The sequence below is a fragment of the Mustelus asterias genome, chromosome 5 (assembly GCF_964213995.1).
Source record: "Mustelus asterias chromosome 5, sMusAst1.hap1.1, whole genome shotgun sequence".
Taxonomy (NCBI): domain Eukaryota; kingdom Metazoa; phylum Chordata; class Chondrichthyes; order Carcharhiniformes; family Triakidae; genus Mustelus; species Mustelus asterias.
This window is the reverse complement of record NC_135805.1, coordinates 115,726,918-115,746,812: the sequence shown is the minus strand read 5'-3', so window position 1 is coordinate 115,746,812 and position 19,895 is coordinate 115,726,918. Positions and strand designations below refer to the sequence as shown.

General features: G+C 43.4%; 1 protein-coding gene across 1 annotated transcript in view; it reads right to left on the bottom strand.

Annotated features, from left to right (window-relative positions):
- The window catches only part of dlgap2a (discs, large (Drosophila) homolog-associated protein 2a), a 118,792-nt gene extending 99,594 nt beyond the window's left edge, over positions 1–19,198 (bottom strand). The window contains exon 1 of the mRNA XM_078213757.1: positions 18,182–19,198. Coding sequence (XP_078069883.1) covers positions 18,182–19,183 — 1,002 coding nt within the window. The 5' untranslated portion in view covers positions 19,184–19,198. The remainder of the gene's footprint in view (positions 1–18,181) is intronic.
- Between the last annotated feature and the right edge of the window lie 697 nt (positions 19,199–19,895).

Sequence of the window (19,895 nt, the reverse complement as noted above, 5' to 3'; positions counted from 1 at the left end):
GAAGAGACTGTGTTACTGTGTGTGTGTTACAGTTGGAAAGGACAAGACACTTAAGACAGGAAGAACAAAGGATTGTGGATTGAACAATATCTAATGCTGCTGTTGAAGTGGTGCCCATACCCAGCAGACTCTTTAAATGGATTGGAGAACGGTGTCACCGAGGGTTTTGTGGTTGCTGCGCAGGGTAGATCATGTCCGTTGTGCCGCTGAGTGGGCAGAATCCACACTGGGACTCTGGGAGGAACTCTTCAGTCACAGGGGAACACAATTAAGGAGGACTCTTGTGATGACCTTCCCTGTGGCCAACTACAGCGAACTTCCTCTGCAGTTACTGCAGTTGGACTGGTCACCTTTCCTGAAGACAGTCATGATTATGGTATTTCTGAGATCTCCAGGCATGTTCTCCTTCTTCCAGAAAGGGAAATGAGGTCATGCATTTGCACCAGTAGTGCTGTGCTGCCATGTTTAGTGCTTTGGCAGAGATTCTATCTGCTCCTGATGCCTTGTTTCTTTCAGTGGTCTCATGGGCTTTTCTCCCTCATGCCATGTTGGCATTGTGCTGAGTTGGTGGTGGGTAGCACACTTGTGTTGAAAATAGAGTCTCTGTTAAGGAGATCTTCAAAATGCTCCTTCCAGTGAATGCTGACTGCCTCTCTATCCTTGATGTACACTTTTCCTTTGTTGGCCAACAGTGGGGTGGGGCCTTGGGTGTTTGGGCATTAGGTGGTCTTGACTGTGCTGAAGAAGCCTTGTGCAACATGGTTGTCGGCTAATTGCTGGACCTCCTGCACTTCCACCACCCAATATCTGGTGTTTAGGTTGCAGATTCTTTTCTGGATCTGAGCCTTCAGCCTTCTGTAGTGCTGCTTTCTTGCTCATGTTGGTTTGCTGCTTCAGCTTCAAAAAAGCCTTATGCTTGCAGTTCATCAGCTCGTGGATCATCTGGTCATTCTTATTGAACAAATCTTGGTGTTTCCTGGTCGAGTGGCCAAATGTCTCTCCACAGGTATCGATCGTGGAAACCTGGAGGATAGACGAGGCAATGAACATCCTGCATCTTTGGGTCACTGGACGTCATCAGGTTGGCAATAAGACACTAGCTGAATATGCTTCTCTTATCAGTGTGGATCTTCCTGGTGCTTTGTTGCACTTTCTTGTGGTTACACTTTCTCCGCCATCTCCAAGGGATTGGCTTCACCATTAAAGATGAGTGAGTTGGCTGTCTCAGAGACTGCCCCTGTAGGTTAAGTGGATGCCTCATAACCCTTCAGCTCACCCTAACCCAGAACCAGTGTGCTACAGTCCTCAGCGCATGTGCCCCATCACTGGAAGCTATGGATGATTCCAAAGAAGAACTTAACTTTGGCCTCGAACAGTCCTTTGAATTGAGAGTAAGAGTTAATGCCAAGCCTATGTCCCAAATGATTGTTAACCTAGCACAAAAGTTAAATTATTATTCTGGGACAAACTAAAAAGCATTGTTGTCAGGGGAAGTGAAGAAATGCAGGTACGGTCGATGTAATCTGCCATGTTCATTACTGGAACAGCTTATGCTTTACCTGACTTAGACCTGCCAAGTGCTGACACTGGGTGATTATAATGTTCAGTACTCAGATCTGATTAAAAATGCACAAGGGCCCGGAATACAAAGCTTGAAATTGAGTTTAGAATTCAAGCCTGAACTGCATGAATCTCATCGGTGTGAAACCTCTGATATAGTATTATTCACTGCAATAAGATGCCCCTTTACTGTTGCTTTGAATTGATCTGTGGCTTCCTTCCATCACACTCCTGTGGACCGAGAAGCCATTCTCTTCACAGCAATAATCAGTAATGAGAGTATAATAACGTGCATGGTCCAAAGGTTTTTGCTAACAGCCATTTCCATATTCAGGAGCAATGTAGGACAAACCTCAGAAGTGCCAAACCAAGAGCTAAACAACGTGGCTCTTCATTTGAAAAAAAATGGAAAAGTAACTTAGCAGATAAATAAAATATGGCTACAAAAAGTAATTAATGATTACAAATTTTTACCTATCCATTGTGCAAATGAAAGAGTGCAAGTAACATCCTAAAATGATGTAGAGCAGCTTGAATACTGTTAATTCAGTTGAATTTCTAATTCACAAATCCATACTAAACAATAACTACAATGTGACTGTAATTTCCAAAACTAGGAAATGTATCAATGACCAGAATCATATCACGTGAGTGCAGAAAGACAGAGTAAGACAGCAGTCGACATAATGCAGTGGCAAGAGACTCCTGGTCAATAAATCACAGCTCAAACCTTGAATCTTATTCAGTCTGATTAAAATCCTCGTTTCTGAGAATTAATCTCTTTTATTCCGCTCACACTGCTACCGTTGATGGTTCAGTAACGTGAATAATTGCCTGGAAAACAATCTTGAATGAGAAATGAACCACGGGAATACAGCAATACTACTCGAGTCACGCATTTGATATAAATAATTAGTGTGCTCCATTCAGCTTCACTTTTCCCCACGTCAGCAATTTGACATTATTTATTGATATAAAGTATGTTCCGCTTCCTTCAGTAAGATGATGCTTTCATGTTACTGTGATTAGAGGCAACCTCACTTTCAGCCAGGTCTCTGACAAGAGCGATGGAGCCATTCGCAGAGGAGGTGGGTGATAAGGGTGCAGTGAATTGAGCAATGGATGAGGTTTGACACTAAGGAAATTTTTCGGTTTACAATGCAGCCAGGCTGCCACTGCTTTCACTGTATCGTTTAAAATATGAAGAGCTTTAAAAAAAGAACGCACAGTAACAATCCTCTTTTTTTTCTGTATTTTTATGCTTTGAATGTTTTTACTTATATCTCTGGTATTGATGAAATCAGTGGGGGCAGTGACAGGTCAGTCATTGTGTAATGTCCAATGGTTAGGGTTAACTATCCATGTGTCTCCAGTGGTTAGCACTGTAGTCCAACGCCGGCATCTCCACATCATGCCTCACAAGGACCAGGGTTCGATTCCCGGCTTGGGTTACTGTCTGTGCGGATCCTGCACATTCTCCCCATGTCTGCATGGGTTTCCTCTGGATGCTCCGGTTTCCTCCCACAGTCTGAAAGACATGCTGGTTAGGTGCATTGACCATGCTAAATTTTTTCCTTAGTGTGCCGAAACAGGCACTGGAGAGTGGCGACGAGGGGATTTTCACAGTAACTTCATTGCAGTGTTAATGTAAGCCCACTTGTGACACCAGTAAATAAACTTTGAAAAACTTTTCAGCTTTGTTCTAAGAGGTCACCAGGTGCAAAGGGCTAGTGGAAATGGACTACCAGTAGTCCCCCTAAAAATACTTCCTTCTAAATACGGGACTTTTTTGCTGGAGATTTCAACAAGGAATCTAGGTAGATCAAACCAAAGATAAACTTTGTTTTACACAAAACATTGGGCACCTTTGATTCACTGATTGCCATGATTTGCTGGCAAAATCTATGTCCCTCCTTTATGGTGAATAATTAAAGTTCTATTGTAATTTAAATGCCCAATTAACCCATGGTCATAAACTGCAGTTCTACTTAATCAAATCCCCATTGTATCTGCATCAGCAAATTTTCTAAACCATGATTTGACCTTTCGGCTTATGCCTGGGTTTGTTCAGAGGAGAAGCATATTCTGAACTGCAAACATCGTAACTGCTTTGAAATCGGAGACAGGAAAAAAAAGCCAAATACAAACCTTTCAAAATATTTATAATAAGTTGGAGTAAAAACGTTTATATTTCTAAAGGTTGATCCCATCATAAGAATTGGAGATAGCAAAAATTGCCTTTCAAATCTCTTTTGAGGATTAGGCATCATTCCAATCAACTCAAGTATGATTTGATTTAGACTTACTGTACAGAATTGAGATTTATGGACAATTGCACCTTAATGCAGTTTATGAACACACTCTGTAAACGACATTCAGAAATTCTTTTCGTGCTTGACAACAATCAAGAGTTGAAAATCTGCCGTAATGTGGCCAGTGAGAAAAGATGCAGATTTTCCAATCATGCATTGAATGGCCACTTGAACGACTCCGATATATAATGACTGTTTTCCTATTTCTGCTGTTGCTTCATATAGGGCTGTACAATATCTTCAGATCTTCACTAAAATGGAGTACAATTTCTTCTCATGTCACTCCTCAACTGTGCAGCACAGAAACAAACCATGTTGGAGACAACTTGAGCATTGGCTTGAGTTTAGCATGAATCACAAAATCCCTACAGAACAGGCTATTCGGCCCATTAAGCCTGCACTGACAAAAATCCCACCTAGGCCCTACTACTGTAACCTCATGAATTACCCTCCTAATCCCTCTAATACCAAGAGGCAATTTAGCATGGCTAATCAACCTAACCCACACATCTTTGGAGTGTGGAAGGAAACAAGAGCACCCGGAGGAAATCCACATGGGAGAACATGCAAACTTCACACAGTCACCCGAGGCCGGAATTGAACCCAGGTCCCTGGTGCTGTGAGGCAGCAGTGCTACCACATGAGTTTGGTTACAAGTCAGTTCATTTCCTAGATTGCACACCTATAATTAATCACACAATAAAAAGAACATATTGATTCATGACTCCAATAATATATTATTTTTTATTCATCAGAGGTGCTCATATAGGAGACCATATTATGAATTGCAGTGTCTCACGATGAGTGGAAAATATTTCACCCAAGTGCTAAACAATTTTTTTCACCTTGTCCCGAATAGCAGAGCGAGAGGACCCATACTGAAAGGGGGGTGGGTTGGGATGTGGTACAGGTGGCGAGGTGAGGCAAGAGTAAATTCAAAACTAATGGCAGCACGGCGGCACGGTAGCACAGTGGTTAGCACTGCTGCTTCACAGCTCCAGGGACCTGGGTTCGATTCCCGGCTTGGGTCACTGTCTGTGTGGAGTTTGCACATTCTCCTCGTGTCTGCGTGGGTTTCCTCCGGGTGCTCCGGTTTCCTCCCACAGTCCAAAGATGTGCGGGTTAGGTTGATTGGCCAGGTTAAAAATTGCCCTTAGTGTCCTGGGATGCGTAGGTTAGAGGGATTCGTGGGTAAAATATCTAGGGATATGGGGGTAGGGCCTGGGTGGGATTGTGGTCGGTGCAGACTTGATGGGCCAAATGGCCTCTTTCGGTGCTGTAGGGTTTCTAAGATTCTTCTAAGATTCTAATCTTCAAAAATGCACTAATGTTAATGGAAAATGTGTAGGGGAGCCAAGAGAAGACAAGACAAGGAACCCAGTATCTTAACAGCAGAGCCTCACAGAACTAATTCTGTGCAGATTCCTGATGGCCGATTGGAGTGACTATCCGGCTCCTGGAGGGAAATGAGCATTCAGCTGCACAGCCTGTGCACACCTATAGGAATCGATCGCAGTCATCGAGGCAAGTCTCAAATCACTATTAAGATAGGACAGAGTGAGAAGCAGGGAAAGAAGGTTTTGGGGGAATCAGTGGAGGGGGTTGGTGGATGCGAGTGGATGCAACTGTGGCAGTGATGGGGATGTCAGGTGTGGAGAGGCTGCAAACATCTTTGTGATGATTGAGGAGTGTGTTCCTGCTCCTCTTAGTCCACAAGTAACTTAAAACCAGGCAACAATGCAAAAATTACCTGGCTCTTCCCTGACTAATCGATTCCTCCCACCCGCCACAGATAGAGTCCTGAGCGGTGTGGTTGGAATAAATTGCATCACCATGTTGCAACTGGTCTATTTTCAGTTGGTTCTTGCTGTTTTTAGTAGAACCTTAACTAGAGTCTGGCACATCTAGCAAATATTACAGTGGCCAGAAATGGGATAAAGTTGGGCAATATTGATATTTTAAATGTACTGTCTCCTCCCACCCTCGCCCAAACAATTTGATACAGGACATATATGTGAAGCCTATCTACCTTTTCACCACTAGAGTTTTTCTCATCTCATACCAGGGTTTGTTGTGGGCTAATTGACAGAGATTGATTGCTATTGTTATTCAACAAATCTATTATTGTTCCCATGTTTCTAAGTAAATTAAAACTTTGTTGTAACAGTGAAGTTTTATTTTTATTCCAATTTAGATTGTTTGAAGCTTGAATTTCCACTTGTAAATAATTTGTCGCTTAATATGTGAATTTATTCAATCAAGTAGATAGCTGAATTAGATTGATAAAAATTCTACTCACATAGATTAAAATAAATTTCATTGGGAATATTTGAGAAATTAACATGTGGTTGTATCATTCTCACCATGTGTTCAATGCTCAGAACTGCCAGAGGTATTAAATGGGGCAACAATGGATAAGTGTAAAGGCAATTATAAAGACAACACATGTCTGACAGTGTTCAAGATGCTAATACTTGTTATGAGACACACTCATAGTCAGGGGAAGTATTATGTGAGGTTTCTATAACAATTATTCCTTGTGGAACAGAATCCAACAAGAATGCTTGAGGGTGTAATGGCCAACTCCTTTTGAAAATAATATAAAGGATTAGGTATAGACTGAGAGGATCAAATCTTCAATGCAACAAGAGTTATTGTAGTGTGGATCTAGGTTTTGTTTGCAGGAGTGCTCAATTACATTTGAGGAGCAGTGAACTTTTCTGCGGAACTTTTTAAAAATCAATATTAAACAGATAGTGTTTGAATAGATTACATATAATCTGTGGAAGGTCTGATTCTTTTGTGCCTAATAGATCTTTATTGCTTTATGCTTCATTGTATTTTGATTTACTTACCAGATAGATGTCATTTTTTACAAGCGAATCAGTGCATATGTTAAACTTGAACAGGAAGTAAGTATCATGCTTAAGGGAAATGTGCAATCAATAATAAACCTTTAAAATATTACAGAAAGTGAATGCCTTCATTTATATAGCACCCAGTTGTCACAACTTTGCAACCAATGAGATACTTTTGAAGTGTTTAAGGAGCAGCCATTTTTTGCACAGTAATATGTTAGAAACAGCAAAAAGTGAAATGGTCAACATAATTCTGTTTCAGTGATAACTCTTGAGAGATAAAGATTGGCGAGCATGCGGGGCATGGGGGAGGGGGGAAAGTTTATCTGTTTTTCCTTGATTTGACAGAGCTTTTCAGAGTCATTAGGGGAAAAACTGTTCCTGTTGGCTGAAGGGTGGAGAACCAGAGGACATTGATTTAAGGTGATTGGTAAATGAGGTAACCGTGACCTGAGGTTGATGCAGACACGGTTCGAATCTGGAATGCTCTGCCTGAGAGTGTGAAGGAGGCAGATTCAACTGTGAAATTTAAAAGAGAATTGGATACTTTTCTGAAGAGAAAACAAATTGCTGGGGTCAAGGCAAAATGGGGGATGTGGGACGAGGATTGTTTCATGAGTGGACATGTCTATTCAAGCACTGTCTAGGAAATGGAATCTCAAACCTTGCTCGGGAGCTTTGAAAAGTTTATTTTATTAACGTTTATTTATTAATCACATTAACACTGCAATGAAGTGAAATTCCCCTAGTCGTCACACTCTGGCGCCTGTTCAGGTCAATTCACCTAACCAGCACGTCTTTCAGAATGTGGGAGGAAACCGGAGTGCCCAGAGAAAACCCATGCAGACACGGGGAGAACGTGCAAACTCCACATAGACAGTGACCCAAGCCAGGAATCGAACCCAGGTCCCTGGCACTGTGAAGCAGCAGTGCTAACCACTGTGCTACCGTGCCGCCCCGTGCTAGTCATGATGTCAAAATGAGTGTTGTTCTCTCAATCTTGGTCCTCACAATATTACAGATAAATATGCAGAGAAACACGTCTGTTGGGATACTTTTGGGCGTGGGTAGATTTTATTGCCAGTGGGCAGAATTTTACATTCTCAGCACAGAGTGCAGGCTGAGGTGAGAAAACAAGTGTGCAGCTTGCAGGACTTTCTCTCCAGGTGAACCAGCACTGTGCACAAAAAAAAAACTGGAAACACACTGGCGGGCTGGAATAACCCAAGAATCTTAAGATCTGGGCATCCTTCTGATCTGCAATAGAAAACATAGGATACCCACCTACTCCGGATGGATGGACACTCACGCACGCACACACACTTCCTTCCATCCCTCATGGACACAGGAACCCCCTCCACGATCTGGATACACACACTTTAAGAGACTGTTCCCCCCCGCCTCCCCTGCATGGACACAGGGACTACTACCCCCCACATCACATGCACAAGGGGAATCCTGCCCCAACTGATAAGGGGAACCCCCCCCTGCAAAAGGGGCTTCCCCATAGGGCCCCCTCTAGGTTCCAGGAGCAGTGTCAGGGTACAACCCGGCCATGCCCCACTCCTCTCGGGGCTATACTTACCCGTGTGCCCCTGGTGGGTTCCCTTTGCCTGATTTGCATTTTTAAAAAGCATGACGTGATGGGGGAATTCTAAATGTACGACATGTTGGGGAAGCCCACTAATTATATTAAAATTCTGTCTTCTGCATCGCATGAGATTTTGTGCCCGTGTTGCTGTTGGCGACAAAGGTGCAAAATCGCAGCAAATGTTTCTATTAACAAATCTCTATTTTAAAAGAGAAAATTAATTTATAAGAACTAACTATTTAAATAAAATCTAACCAATTGATGTACAAAAATTTGTTAACGAACCCATGCAACATCATTTTGATTTGACAGCTGGCCTTCTGTGCAAATCTTTCAAAGATAAAGAACATGCATATAACCACCGGTTTGTTGTGGGGCACAGAATTACACATCAAAGGAAGCTCCACCACCTCACTAAATATTTATTCACTTTAAAAGTCAATCCAAAGTGGCATTATTGTATTCATAAATGCAAGGCATGATTTATGCTGTACATTCTTTAGATAAGCAAGTAATGCAGTGTGTGGTTTACTAATAAAGGATGTAACTCTGATGTAAAATCATAGCCAAAACTAAAAGAGCATTCTCAGAATCCACAGATTATCTTGGCAATTGGACCATGTCCAATCTAATGTTGTGAACTAAGCTCAAATATGATTTGAATGAATAGATTTATACCACAGGAAAACAACATTTCTGGAAGGTAAACACCTTCAATCTAAAACACCTTTAATCTAAAACTTGATGAAACCATATAACATCTAAGATGTACTGCTCAAAGAGTCTCTTTAGATTCCAATTTACCCAACAGTGCTTCCGAACAGAGAGCAGTGGGACTTTTTGTTCTTTTCTACTCCCTTCCTCAGCTGAAGCCTGTGATTGAAACTGGGAGGACAGTTCTTCCATACCAGCAGCTTTAGTTCATTTGACAGCCTGTGCAGTGAGGCTCCACTGTAAGGGTCATTGGATATGATGCACAGTGAATATTATATTGGAGGAAATGAACAGGGAGTGTAATCTTAGAGGAGGAATACTGTATGTTATGTTACAGTATATAGACAATGAGTATCATTTGAGATTGGGCAGTAAGTGCCATTTGAGGACATGGACAGTATGCGTTAGATGAAAGGATGGAAATCCTAATAGGCATGTTTCCTTGCTTATCCTCAGATACTGAGGCAGTCTGCACCTGCATACAATATTCTGACTTGGGATGTGATGTGACAAATGACATTTGTGCCACACAAGTGTCAGGCAATGACTAGCTCCAAAAAGGCAGAATCTAACCACCTCTCTGACGTTCAATGACATGATCATCATTGATTCCCCAACCTTCAACATCCTGGGGGTTACCATTGATCACAAACTGAACTGGACCAGTCATATAAGTACTGTGGCTACAAGAGAAATTGGGAATTGTGTGGTGAATAACTCATTTTCTGACTCCTCAAAACCTATCCACCAACTACAACGCACAAGTTAGAAGTGAGTTAGTATATTTTCCAGTTGTCCAGATGAGTACAGCTCAAACAACACTCAAGAAACTCAGCACCATCCAAAAACAAGGCACTTTATCCACCACCTTAAACATCACTCCCTCCCCACTGGTATACAGTGGAAACAGTGTGCACCTTCTACAAAACACACAGCATCAGCTCACCAAGGCTCCTTCGACAACATCTTCCAAACCCATGACTTCTACCACACAGAATAAAAAGAGTAGCAGAAAAATGGGAACACCACTGCCTGCAAGTTTTCATCCAAGTCACTTTGCATTCTGATTTGGAACTGTTCCTTCACTATCACTAGATCAAAATCCTGGAACATCTTCCCGGACAGCACATGGACTGCACTGCAGCAGTTCAAGAAGGTGACTCACAACCAGCTGATCAAAAGGTAATTAGGGATGGGCAATGAATTGCCAGCGATGCCCATATCCCAAGAATGCATAAAAGTGTGTGACCTTTGAGAAGCTACACAATGTGTCTTATATGAGGAGATGGACAATGTGTGTTATTTCAGAATTTAGACAGTGTGTCTTTGGAAAGCATCAACAAAGTGGTTTACTTAAGAGGTTGGACAGTGTTTGCCTCTTGAGAAATCAACAGTGGGTGGCATTTGAGAAGATTCTCAGTGAGTGTTATTTGACAAGACAGAAAGTGTCATTTTAGAAGATGGACAGTGGACTTTGTTTGAGAATCTGGATAGTAAGTGCCAATTGAGAGAATAAAAACTGTGTGTTTTTTTATCAGATGGATACCACGAGTGGGATTTTCCCAGACAACAAGAGGGAGGTAACAAAACAGTGAGAAAGTAACAAAAAAGATAGCTCAGGACCCCAACTATTCACATTATACATTAATGATTTGGATGAGAGAACTAAATGTATTGTCTCCAAATTTGCAGATGATACAAAGATTGGTGGGAAAGTGAGCTGTGAAGAGGATGCAGAGATGCATCAGTGTGATTTTGACACTGATTTTTGACAGAGTGAGTGGGCATATGAATGGCAGATGTAGTACAATGTGGATAAATGTGAGGTTATCCACTTCGGTAGCTCAGGAAGGTCTTAGTGTCCTCGTGCATCAGTTGCTGAAAGTAAGTGTGCACGTACAGCAGGCAGTAAAGAAGGCAACTGGTATGTTGGCCTTTATAGCAAGAGGGATGTTTTACTGCAATTGTATAGGGCGTTGGTGAGGCCACAAATGGAGTATTGTGTGCCGTTTTGGTGTCCTTATCTGAGGAAGGATGTGCTTGCTATAGAGGGACTACAGTAAAGGTTTACCAGGCTGATTCCTGGAATGGCAGGTCTGTCACATGAAGAGAGACTAAGTCGGTTAGGTTATATTTATTGGAATTTAGAAGAGTGAGAGGAGATCTCATAGAAACTTATAAAATTCTAACAGGATTAGACAGGGTAGATTCAGAAAGAATGTTCTCAATGGTGGAGGAGTCCAGAACTACAGGTCATAGCTCGAGGATAAGAGGTAAACCTTTTAGGACTGAAGTGAGGAGAAATTTCTTCACCCAGAGAGTGGTGAACCTATAGAATTCACTACCACAGGAAGTAGTTGAGGCCAAAACATTGTGTGATTTCAAGGAGTAATTAGATAAAGCTATAGGGATCAAGGGACATGGGGGGGGGGGGGGGGGGGGGGGAGAGGGTGGAGTCAAGGTATTGAATTTGATGATCAGCCATGATCATAATGAATAGCAGAGCAGGCTTGAAGGGCTGAATGGCCTATTCCTGCTTCTATTTTCTGGGTATGTTTCTATGCATGTATGACACCCATGTGATTCTGTCCTCTTCTGGCTTTCGCAGGGATGAGTTATGACTGTGGCGGGGAATCCCTCGGGTCACCTATGGAACCATTTGAGATACTTAAAAAGGCAATTGGAGCAATTTTGTGCATGGATTCTCTCTTTCTAAATAGTGTAAAAGTCCCACACTCTGTCTGCGACCTAGCAGGCTGGAGAAGGCAAGTGCACAGCCACAAGAAATTTTTGAGTGAAACTGACAAGTTGGGAAAGCTTTGAACAGTTACTCTGAAGAGCTCCAGCCATGGCCATTGAAAGACTGCTATTCAAAATGCTTCTTCCTGGGCATTACCAACTTTTTGGAAGGCACGTCTCCCACTGAGCACTTCACTCATTCTCAGTTGCACATCCCTCTTGCCAGCCATCAAGAGGGTATGGGAGCAGCTGATGTAGCTCCACCTTCCATCTCTGACAAGGGCCAAGGGCAAGAAGCATTACCAACTACTCCAGTAGCAGCAGAAGCCACACCAACAGCAGCACCAGATGTCCTCCCTTCAGCCATTTCGTAGGGTGCCGGGGATAGAAACTGAGATCCAGCTGGAAAGAGGTGTCCTCCAACACAGGGTTAACAGGCAAAAGATCAGCTCTCACAGCATGTCTGAGCACCAGTGCCTCAGGAGGCTCAGGCTGACATCTGCAGCCTCTTGGACAAGACCTTTCCTCCAGTGGGCTGGGTGGGCATGAATTGCCAACGGTCAGTAAAGTGCCTGCCATAGTAGGATCGTCACCTGCACCCCCAGACTCCCCAGTCATCACCTACCCCGTCCTCAAGTCTCTGTTTCTCAACAATTTGAGTGCCCTCTTCTCCTGTGAGGAAAGAAAACAAAAGGGTTTGATTGCCCATAATGGTTTGTGTACAGAGGGGAGAAGGATACCATTTGTGGAGGGTGAGTATGAGGCCTGGAAGAGAAGGAACAATAGACTATGGGTGAGCATGTGTGTTGGCTACTCAGATGGGCATTTGGGGTGCGTAGAGAGATAGGAATGAGTGGATCTGCAAGGTGTGTTGACCTGAGGAGTGTTGGCAGGAGAATGGTGATGGGTAAGGTAGAATGTGAGCTTGGCACCTGGAACTGTTATGCCACTCACTCCTCCTGCCCTTCTGACATCGTGGCTCCTCTTATTGTTCTGTCTCCAGGTTGGAGGGAGCATATTCCAGCTGCTGACTTCCTCAGCCACTTCCAACAAAGGCTGCTTTATAGGAAAGGTTGCCCGTTTATTCCTATCCTTGGGAGAACCCACTGGAGTCCCTCAGCTGGACTTAAAGATAAGAGGGTTAGAGTGAGAAACTTGGGGAACAGCCTTTCCAGTTCTCCTCTCCATTCCCGTTAGCTTTGCTGCCTGAAATATGCCATGGTCCCTTTAAATCCTACCTCTGACAGAATGGACCATGTCATCCTGCCCACTCCACTAATTCATCAGGGAGGGCAACTGGAAGGCTCGCTAATTGGAGGTCAGGCTTGTGTCCAGAGCATGGTCCTGCCACTGTGCCTGAGACTAATGCAGTAAGATTGACCCTAAGTGTCCTTTTAGAAGGTAAACAGCGTGTGCTATTTGGGAAGAAGGACAGTAAGTGTGAATGGTGAAGACGGACAGTGCGACAGATTTTATCTGAGAAGGTGCTATTTGAGAGGACGGACACTGTAATTTATGAAGACACTGGAAGCGAGCTTCATCCACGCATGCTTTTTACAGATGGGCTTATGGGGCAGTGATTCAGGTTATCATTTCTGACTTTTTTCTCTCAACCATGCTGCTCTAACCACGATCCACTAAATTATATATTAGGTAGTGAACTCCTTCCCAGCTCAGTTTTATTCTGATTGATGCATTTATGTAATAAGCCACTCAGTGAGAAATTGGAACCATTATTTATTGAAATATATATGGAGGTATGATGAACAATTTGATGTCAAGCCAAAGAAGGAACTGCTAATATTCATCTTTTAATTTATGGGATAGAATAATGTTGACTATTTAAGTATTGGCTCGGTGTTCGAGGAAGCAGTGGTTATTGAGACGGTTGTTAACAGAGAGAAATCGGGGATTTCCTTTGCTTTTTGGGATGATCCTGGGGCACATAGTTGGTTTCGGCAAAGGGAATTGAGGCTCAATAGCGCCCACATGGTTCAACCAGAACTGACGATGGAAGGCTAATTTATGCAATTGTAAGTTACTTGGGAAGTGTTCCTTCCAACTGTGGATGCAGAATAAAGTGGCATTGGAAGAGATACAAGATGAAGTGGGTAGGCGAGGGATACGAGAATCTCATTGGAGATGGCTTCCCCCGTGACAGAGACTGCAGACGTAGAGGGGCTGCAGGAGATACCAAGGTTGAGGAGATGATTTTATTTTATGGCACACCAATGTCATTGTGGCTTTTTTACAGGGCAATGGCAGAAACGGTAGCCAGATAAAACGCTTGGTAAGGACAAGTATATTGCCATTTGTGAGCCATGTTTCAGTCAAAGTTAGGATGTCAATGCAATCATCCAAAATACAACCATGGGTGATTTAGGGCCTTGTGAACGTACAAATGGACATTTTGAAGGGAAATGCAGAGCAGATGTTGATTAATAACATGCTGGCTGTCCCAGGAGGCAGCAGTAGATCAGGTGAGCTGGATTGGAAGGAGGTTATGAGGTTATTCTCCAGCACACGTGCTAGGGAGAAAGGTCAACTTGAAAGTACAATGAGGTAGTTGGGGTCGCTGCTAAGGAGGCAGCGACAAACTAAGATAGCAAATACCGGGAGATCAAACCTGAGATCTTTCTAGTCTCAAAAGCTCATCACTGTTTTCATCAGTTGAGTCATCAGAGGTACAAGTGGAAGAACATATTCCTGACATATGGCAAAGCAAACAGCTGTGAAACAGCATGAAAGTAACACCAGTGTCTGAGCTCAATGACAATGACTGTGACTTTATCATCTGCATCCATCCAAACCTTGAAACTGTACTTGGCAATTGACAAGGTAACTTTATGAAGTTATTTTATAGTTGTTCTTCGAATCTATCTTCCACATTGTGTGGAACCCATTTGAAATATTTACTTGCGCTTTTTGCTCTGGTCTACTTGGTCATAAATCTGCATATTTATCATCAAGTGCTTTAAATTGACCGGATATGCAAAAGAAAATCACATCTTTGTATCAGAAAGAGTGACTGAGCTATGAGAATATTAGAAAGTGTCAAAGTGCCAAGGAAGCAAGTGGTATAAATAGCTGAACTGAGGTGGCATTCTCATCATTTTGCTGGGTTGTGTTCTGATCCTATTCCTTAAGTTCTTATATTTGCTGCTATTTATCTCATGGCTTGTTAACACTTTCTTCAAATCAACTCAAGGCTGGTACTGTTATTGTGAGCTACTGAACAAACTCAAATCATTATAGATCTGTGCGAGTATTTTGGTTTTTGGAACTGTGAATTATCAAGCTGAACACCATGGGGCCTATTTTACCACTTTGATTCTAAGTGCTGGGCGGACTTGAAACTGGGAGTGTTTCAGATCGACTTTTAGATCTGTTTTGAGGGGCCTCCATACTCACTCTGCCTGAAAAAATATCAGCGGGTCCGATTTGCGCTGTACAAGCCTGTGGGCGGGGCTTAACCTGCCCGAAACCCTGCAGCTCCGATTGGCGCCTCCAACTGTGCATGCACAGAAAAAAAAATGATAGAATGTTGCTCTCCTGCCTCATCCCTCCCGGGCCGGATAATGCCTCCTCCTGGCCCCCACAGACATTACCTCATCCCCACAACATTAATGACCCCCTTATCCACCCCACCCCTGCCACCCAGACCGATCGCAGGCCCCTCCCCCCTTTCCCCCCCACTGATCACAGGTAGAGTGGCAGTGGACCCCCTTTCACCACTGATCACAGACAGAGTGGCAGTGGACCCCCTCCCCCCTTTCCCCCCCACCGATCACAGGTAGAGTGGCAGTGGATCCCCTTTCACCCCCCCACTGATCTCAGGCAGAGTGTCAGCAGACCCCCCTTCCCCTCCCCCCCCACTGATCACAAGCAGAGTGGCAGCGGACCCCATTTCACCCCCACTGATCGCAGGTAGTGTGGCAGCAGATCCCCTTTCACCACTGATCACAGGCAGAGTGGCGGTGGACCCCCTTTCCCTCCCCCCCCCCCAGTGATCACAGGCAGAGTGGCAGCAGACCCCACGTTACCCCCAATGATCACAGGCAGAGTTGTAACAGACCCCCCCTTTCCCCCCCTCACTGATCACAGGCAGAGTGGCAGCCAACCCACCTTGCCCCCCGCCCCGCCAATCTCAAGCAGAGAGCTGTCAGACGCTAGGCACTTACCTCCTCACTAACCCTCATTGATGGAGTGCCCGAATCGGATTGATATGGAGCATGTCTGTTTCACACCGATAGCGGATGGGCGAATGCAGTAGTAAAGGGGGAAGTCACTTTAAATGTGTGCAAATGCAATTAAATGGCCGTCGTGCCTGTTTCGGGCGCTGTCCCGATCGCAGCCATTTTCGGGCCTTGGTAAAGGGGGAACCAGCAATGTGATGGTAAAATCGGGCCCCATGCTTTTCAGTTGGTATAAATAAAAATATATGCATTTGAAAGAATAATTGGCGGCAACTTTCGAGTTCCCCAGTGTTGGTGAGGACCCCAAAGATGTGCTGGAGAATCCCTCTCGGAAGTTCCCAGGTAAGCATTGGCAATTGCCCAGAAGTGCTAACTTCCTCTGGAAAGTTGTCCTGCGCGGGGAACCATCCGAAAATGTGACTTAAATTGCAAATTTCAAATGGTTCTACCAGGCTTACACCAATAATTATCCAGATAAAGTTAGAAGAATTAAAACCTCTTCTACATTCTATTGTAAACACCAGACTGCACCAACGGGTCTCCCACCACACCCTCAACTACACCCTCTCCACCACCCTGGCAGTGCAGGCCCGACCCTCCCTTGGACCTGATCCCTTCCCCCAAAACTCCAATCGCCCTGTTGACCTAACCATCACCTTATCCAGCTGTGGACCCGACCCGAACCCCCTGATGTGCCCCAAACCATCGGCCTGACCTGATAACAGCTGACCTCTGACCTCCACTATCCACTCCCTAACCTCTAACCCCGAACAGAGGGCAGGTAAGTAATTATTTATTTCCTGTAATTCCTGTGGGCTATCACTTTCCCATGTTAATTGGGAGGGATGACTCAATGTTTCAAACAATAGACAGAGATTGATGCCATATAACACAAATAATCTGATTCAGAAAGATTTTGATCATTTTCATCATTAGTTTATTTCTTTTGGCATTGTCCCTGGGTACTTTGTCGGATGAATGTGACATTCAGCTTCTTGCCTCCTCTGTTCCTTTAAGGCCACTGCTCAAGTATACCCTGTTGGCATCAAAGTATTTATAACCATTTGTAATCCCAGCACAGGTTAATTCAAAATCAGCAAGCTGCTTCTCACTTGCAGGCTTCAAGTCACAAACATTACCCAACCAATCTAAACCTTTTTCACTCGCATCTTGTTAGGTTCATGCTTGGTTCCATTCACCAATCATCTCTGTCCTTGCCAACCCTAACGTGCTTTCTCTTCCATTAAGCATCACATTAAGTACTCTCATCTTCATCTATAAATCATTGTTCCCCTGCAACCACCTTCAGCACACCACAGATTAATTTCCCAATCTTAAATATTCAAGGTTTCAAAAACTTGCCTCCAGAGTTATTGCTGCTTTACATTATTTCCCTTCAAGTCTGATTCCTTCTGTTCCTCTTCTAGAGTTGCCACTGTTGGTTCACTTTACAAGTGTCTCCCAATCTCCATTGCCACCATTTCCTTTCTAAATGATAACTATTCCAGAAATGATCCCATCCCACTGCAAACCTCTGTCAGCACCTGCCATTTATTTAGTTAAACTCCAACAGTGAGTTCCATCCATTTATCCATTTTATCTCCACCCACCACTTAGATCAGCACTGTTTAGCAAACATGCTCATTGAAGTCCAGCATTATGGGTATAAGACATTGTTCAAGTACATTTTGTTACTAAAAGTACATTACTTCATGGGAACAGAGAGTGGTGGTGACAGCATTAAACGAAAACTCTTCAAATTTTAACAGGAACACTGTTTACCTCTAGTGGGTAACGCTGTAAATGCCAACTGACAACTTCAAGTTCCAATATATCTTGTGCTAACCTGGGAATCTAATTTATTCTGTGCACTGCTTTCAGTGAATTGGTTAGCGTCTCTGCTAGGTCCCTGTGTGTGTGCACTTTTCGAATGGAATTGCCAATCTCTTTATACTACACGGTTTGATCTGCTGGATGCTCGATATTAAAATTGGATGTTACAACAGCTTACTAGTAGTCAAAAAATGTATTATAGGATCAATAAAATGCCCAGTAAGTACATGGAACATTTCGGGTGTAGTAGATGTGTGGCTTGTAATGAAGTTGGTGCAGTAATTAACGTCTATTATAAGCTAAAATTTCTTATCAGAGACATCAATAACATAATGGAAATTATGACTCTATTGCCAATATTAGAAGACTGCTACTTACTTGTAGGTAATGACACGGCCTTAGAGATGATTTTATTTCCTGATGGATGAGGGGTTTCTCCAAATTAAGTGATGACTTCCGGTAAGCTTCTTTGGCCTGGCTGACAGTCAGTGTGGACCAGGAGCTTCTTTTCATATATTTCCCCTCGGGTGTCATGGGCAACCCCTCACAAGCAGAACATTTAACATCATTGTTGCTTTTTGACGTCTTCAAAGTAAGATCACTGAAGGCCCCCTGAATGTTTTCTGGATAGTACTGAGAGATATGGTCGATGTGGTGTCTGCTCATCGCACTTGCCGTACGGTAAGTACTATCACTGTCTAAGTTGTCATCTGAGCTCCACCAGGCAGACATCGAAGACTTATGCTTGGGCTCTGGCTTCCGTTCCTTGCTTTTACTCCTCTTGCCGTGTTTGGGATGGTGGGAATGATGGTGATCATCCGAATGGCGCCCTTCGCCTTTCGTGCCATTCATGTTTCCTTTTGAGGTCCCTTCCAAAGAGTGCGATTTGGTGAAAAGTTTTTGGACAGAATGCACGAGGTGCCGTATTCTGCCAGGACTTTCACTCCGCTGTTCGGTGGCAGTGGATGTTCGTTGGTACTGCAGTGTATGAAAGCCATCACGGTGCAGAGGCAATTGCTTTTCAAACTGGTCCAGCAGGTTAGCCGGAATGCGGTTGATCTTGCTGCCCGTGTGCGAGACACTGGTGCAGTCATCCCTGGAATCGTAATGTGAGGTGTAGTGCATTCTTGGGAAAGTACTGCTTGACATGTGCTCCCCTACCATCATGGGGATCATACATTCAGAATGTATTGAACTTCTAGGCGAACAACGGTGATGGTCCATTTGGCAGCTGTCAGTTGGACTGAGCAAGTATGACTGCCTAGAATCCAAGCCATGGTGCATATGGTCATGAGAATGCTCACAGTCATCAGACAACAGGCCACAAGTGTGTGCTGAGCTGAGCTGGGGATGAGTACGGCTACTAGTTAATCCTTTCATGGTCCTTGATGAAGGCGAATATATGTCTTCATTGAAGTGCTGTGAAGGTGACCATGAGAACTGCTGGTCTGTCAACAAAAGACAACAAAAACCGAGTTAATATAAACAACATTAAAGGATTTGATGGCCTTGCATTTTATTAAACACCAGTGAATGCAAATAAATCAATGCAACCTGGACAAAGCCATTGATTTAATATCCTACAATACTCTAATAAAAATTAATGCATGCTGTATGCATGATTTTATTTCAGCAGTTCATTGAAGTATGGGAATTATGTCTCATTTGTTTCAACAAAAATATTGGCCTAGATATTTTAAAGAAGGTCTTGTTATCAATAAATGTCCAAATGATTGTAATTCGTAAATAGCAGGTCTCAAAATATGCACATCTTTGGTGTCACAAATAACAATCAATTTTTCATATATCTGAAAATCATCTACTTAAAGTACATAGTGATCAAGATACCCTGGTCTGGATTTCAAAGGCCCCACCCCCCCACAGCGTGTATTCGACAGAGGACTATGTAAAGTAGGAGGGATGGCTTACCCACTACCCTCTCGGTCACCTCCAAGTTGTCCTTATAATACGGGAATGGGTAGGTGTGGAATGGACAGCCATATGTAGCTCAGTAATTAAGAGTCAATGGAGCTTGTTTACAAGCCAGTAGACCCTCAATATCATGCAGCCCATGCCATGAAATGGTTGATAT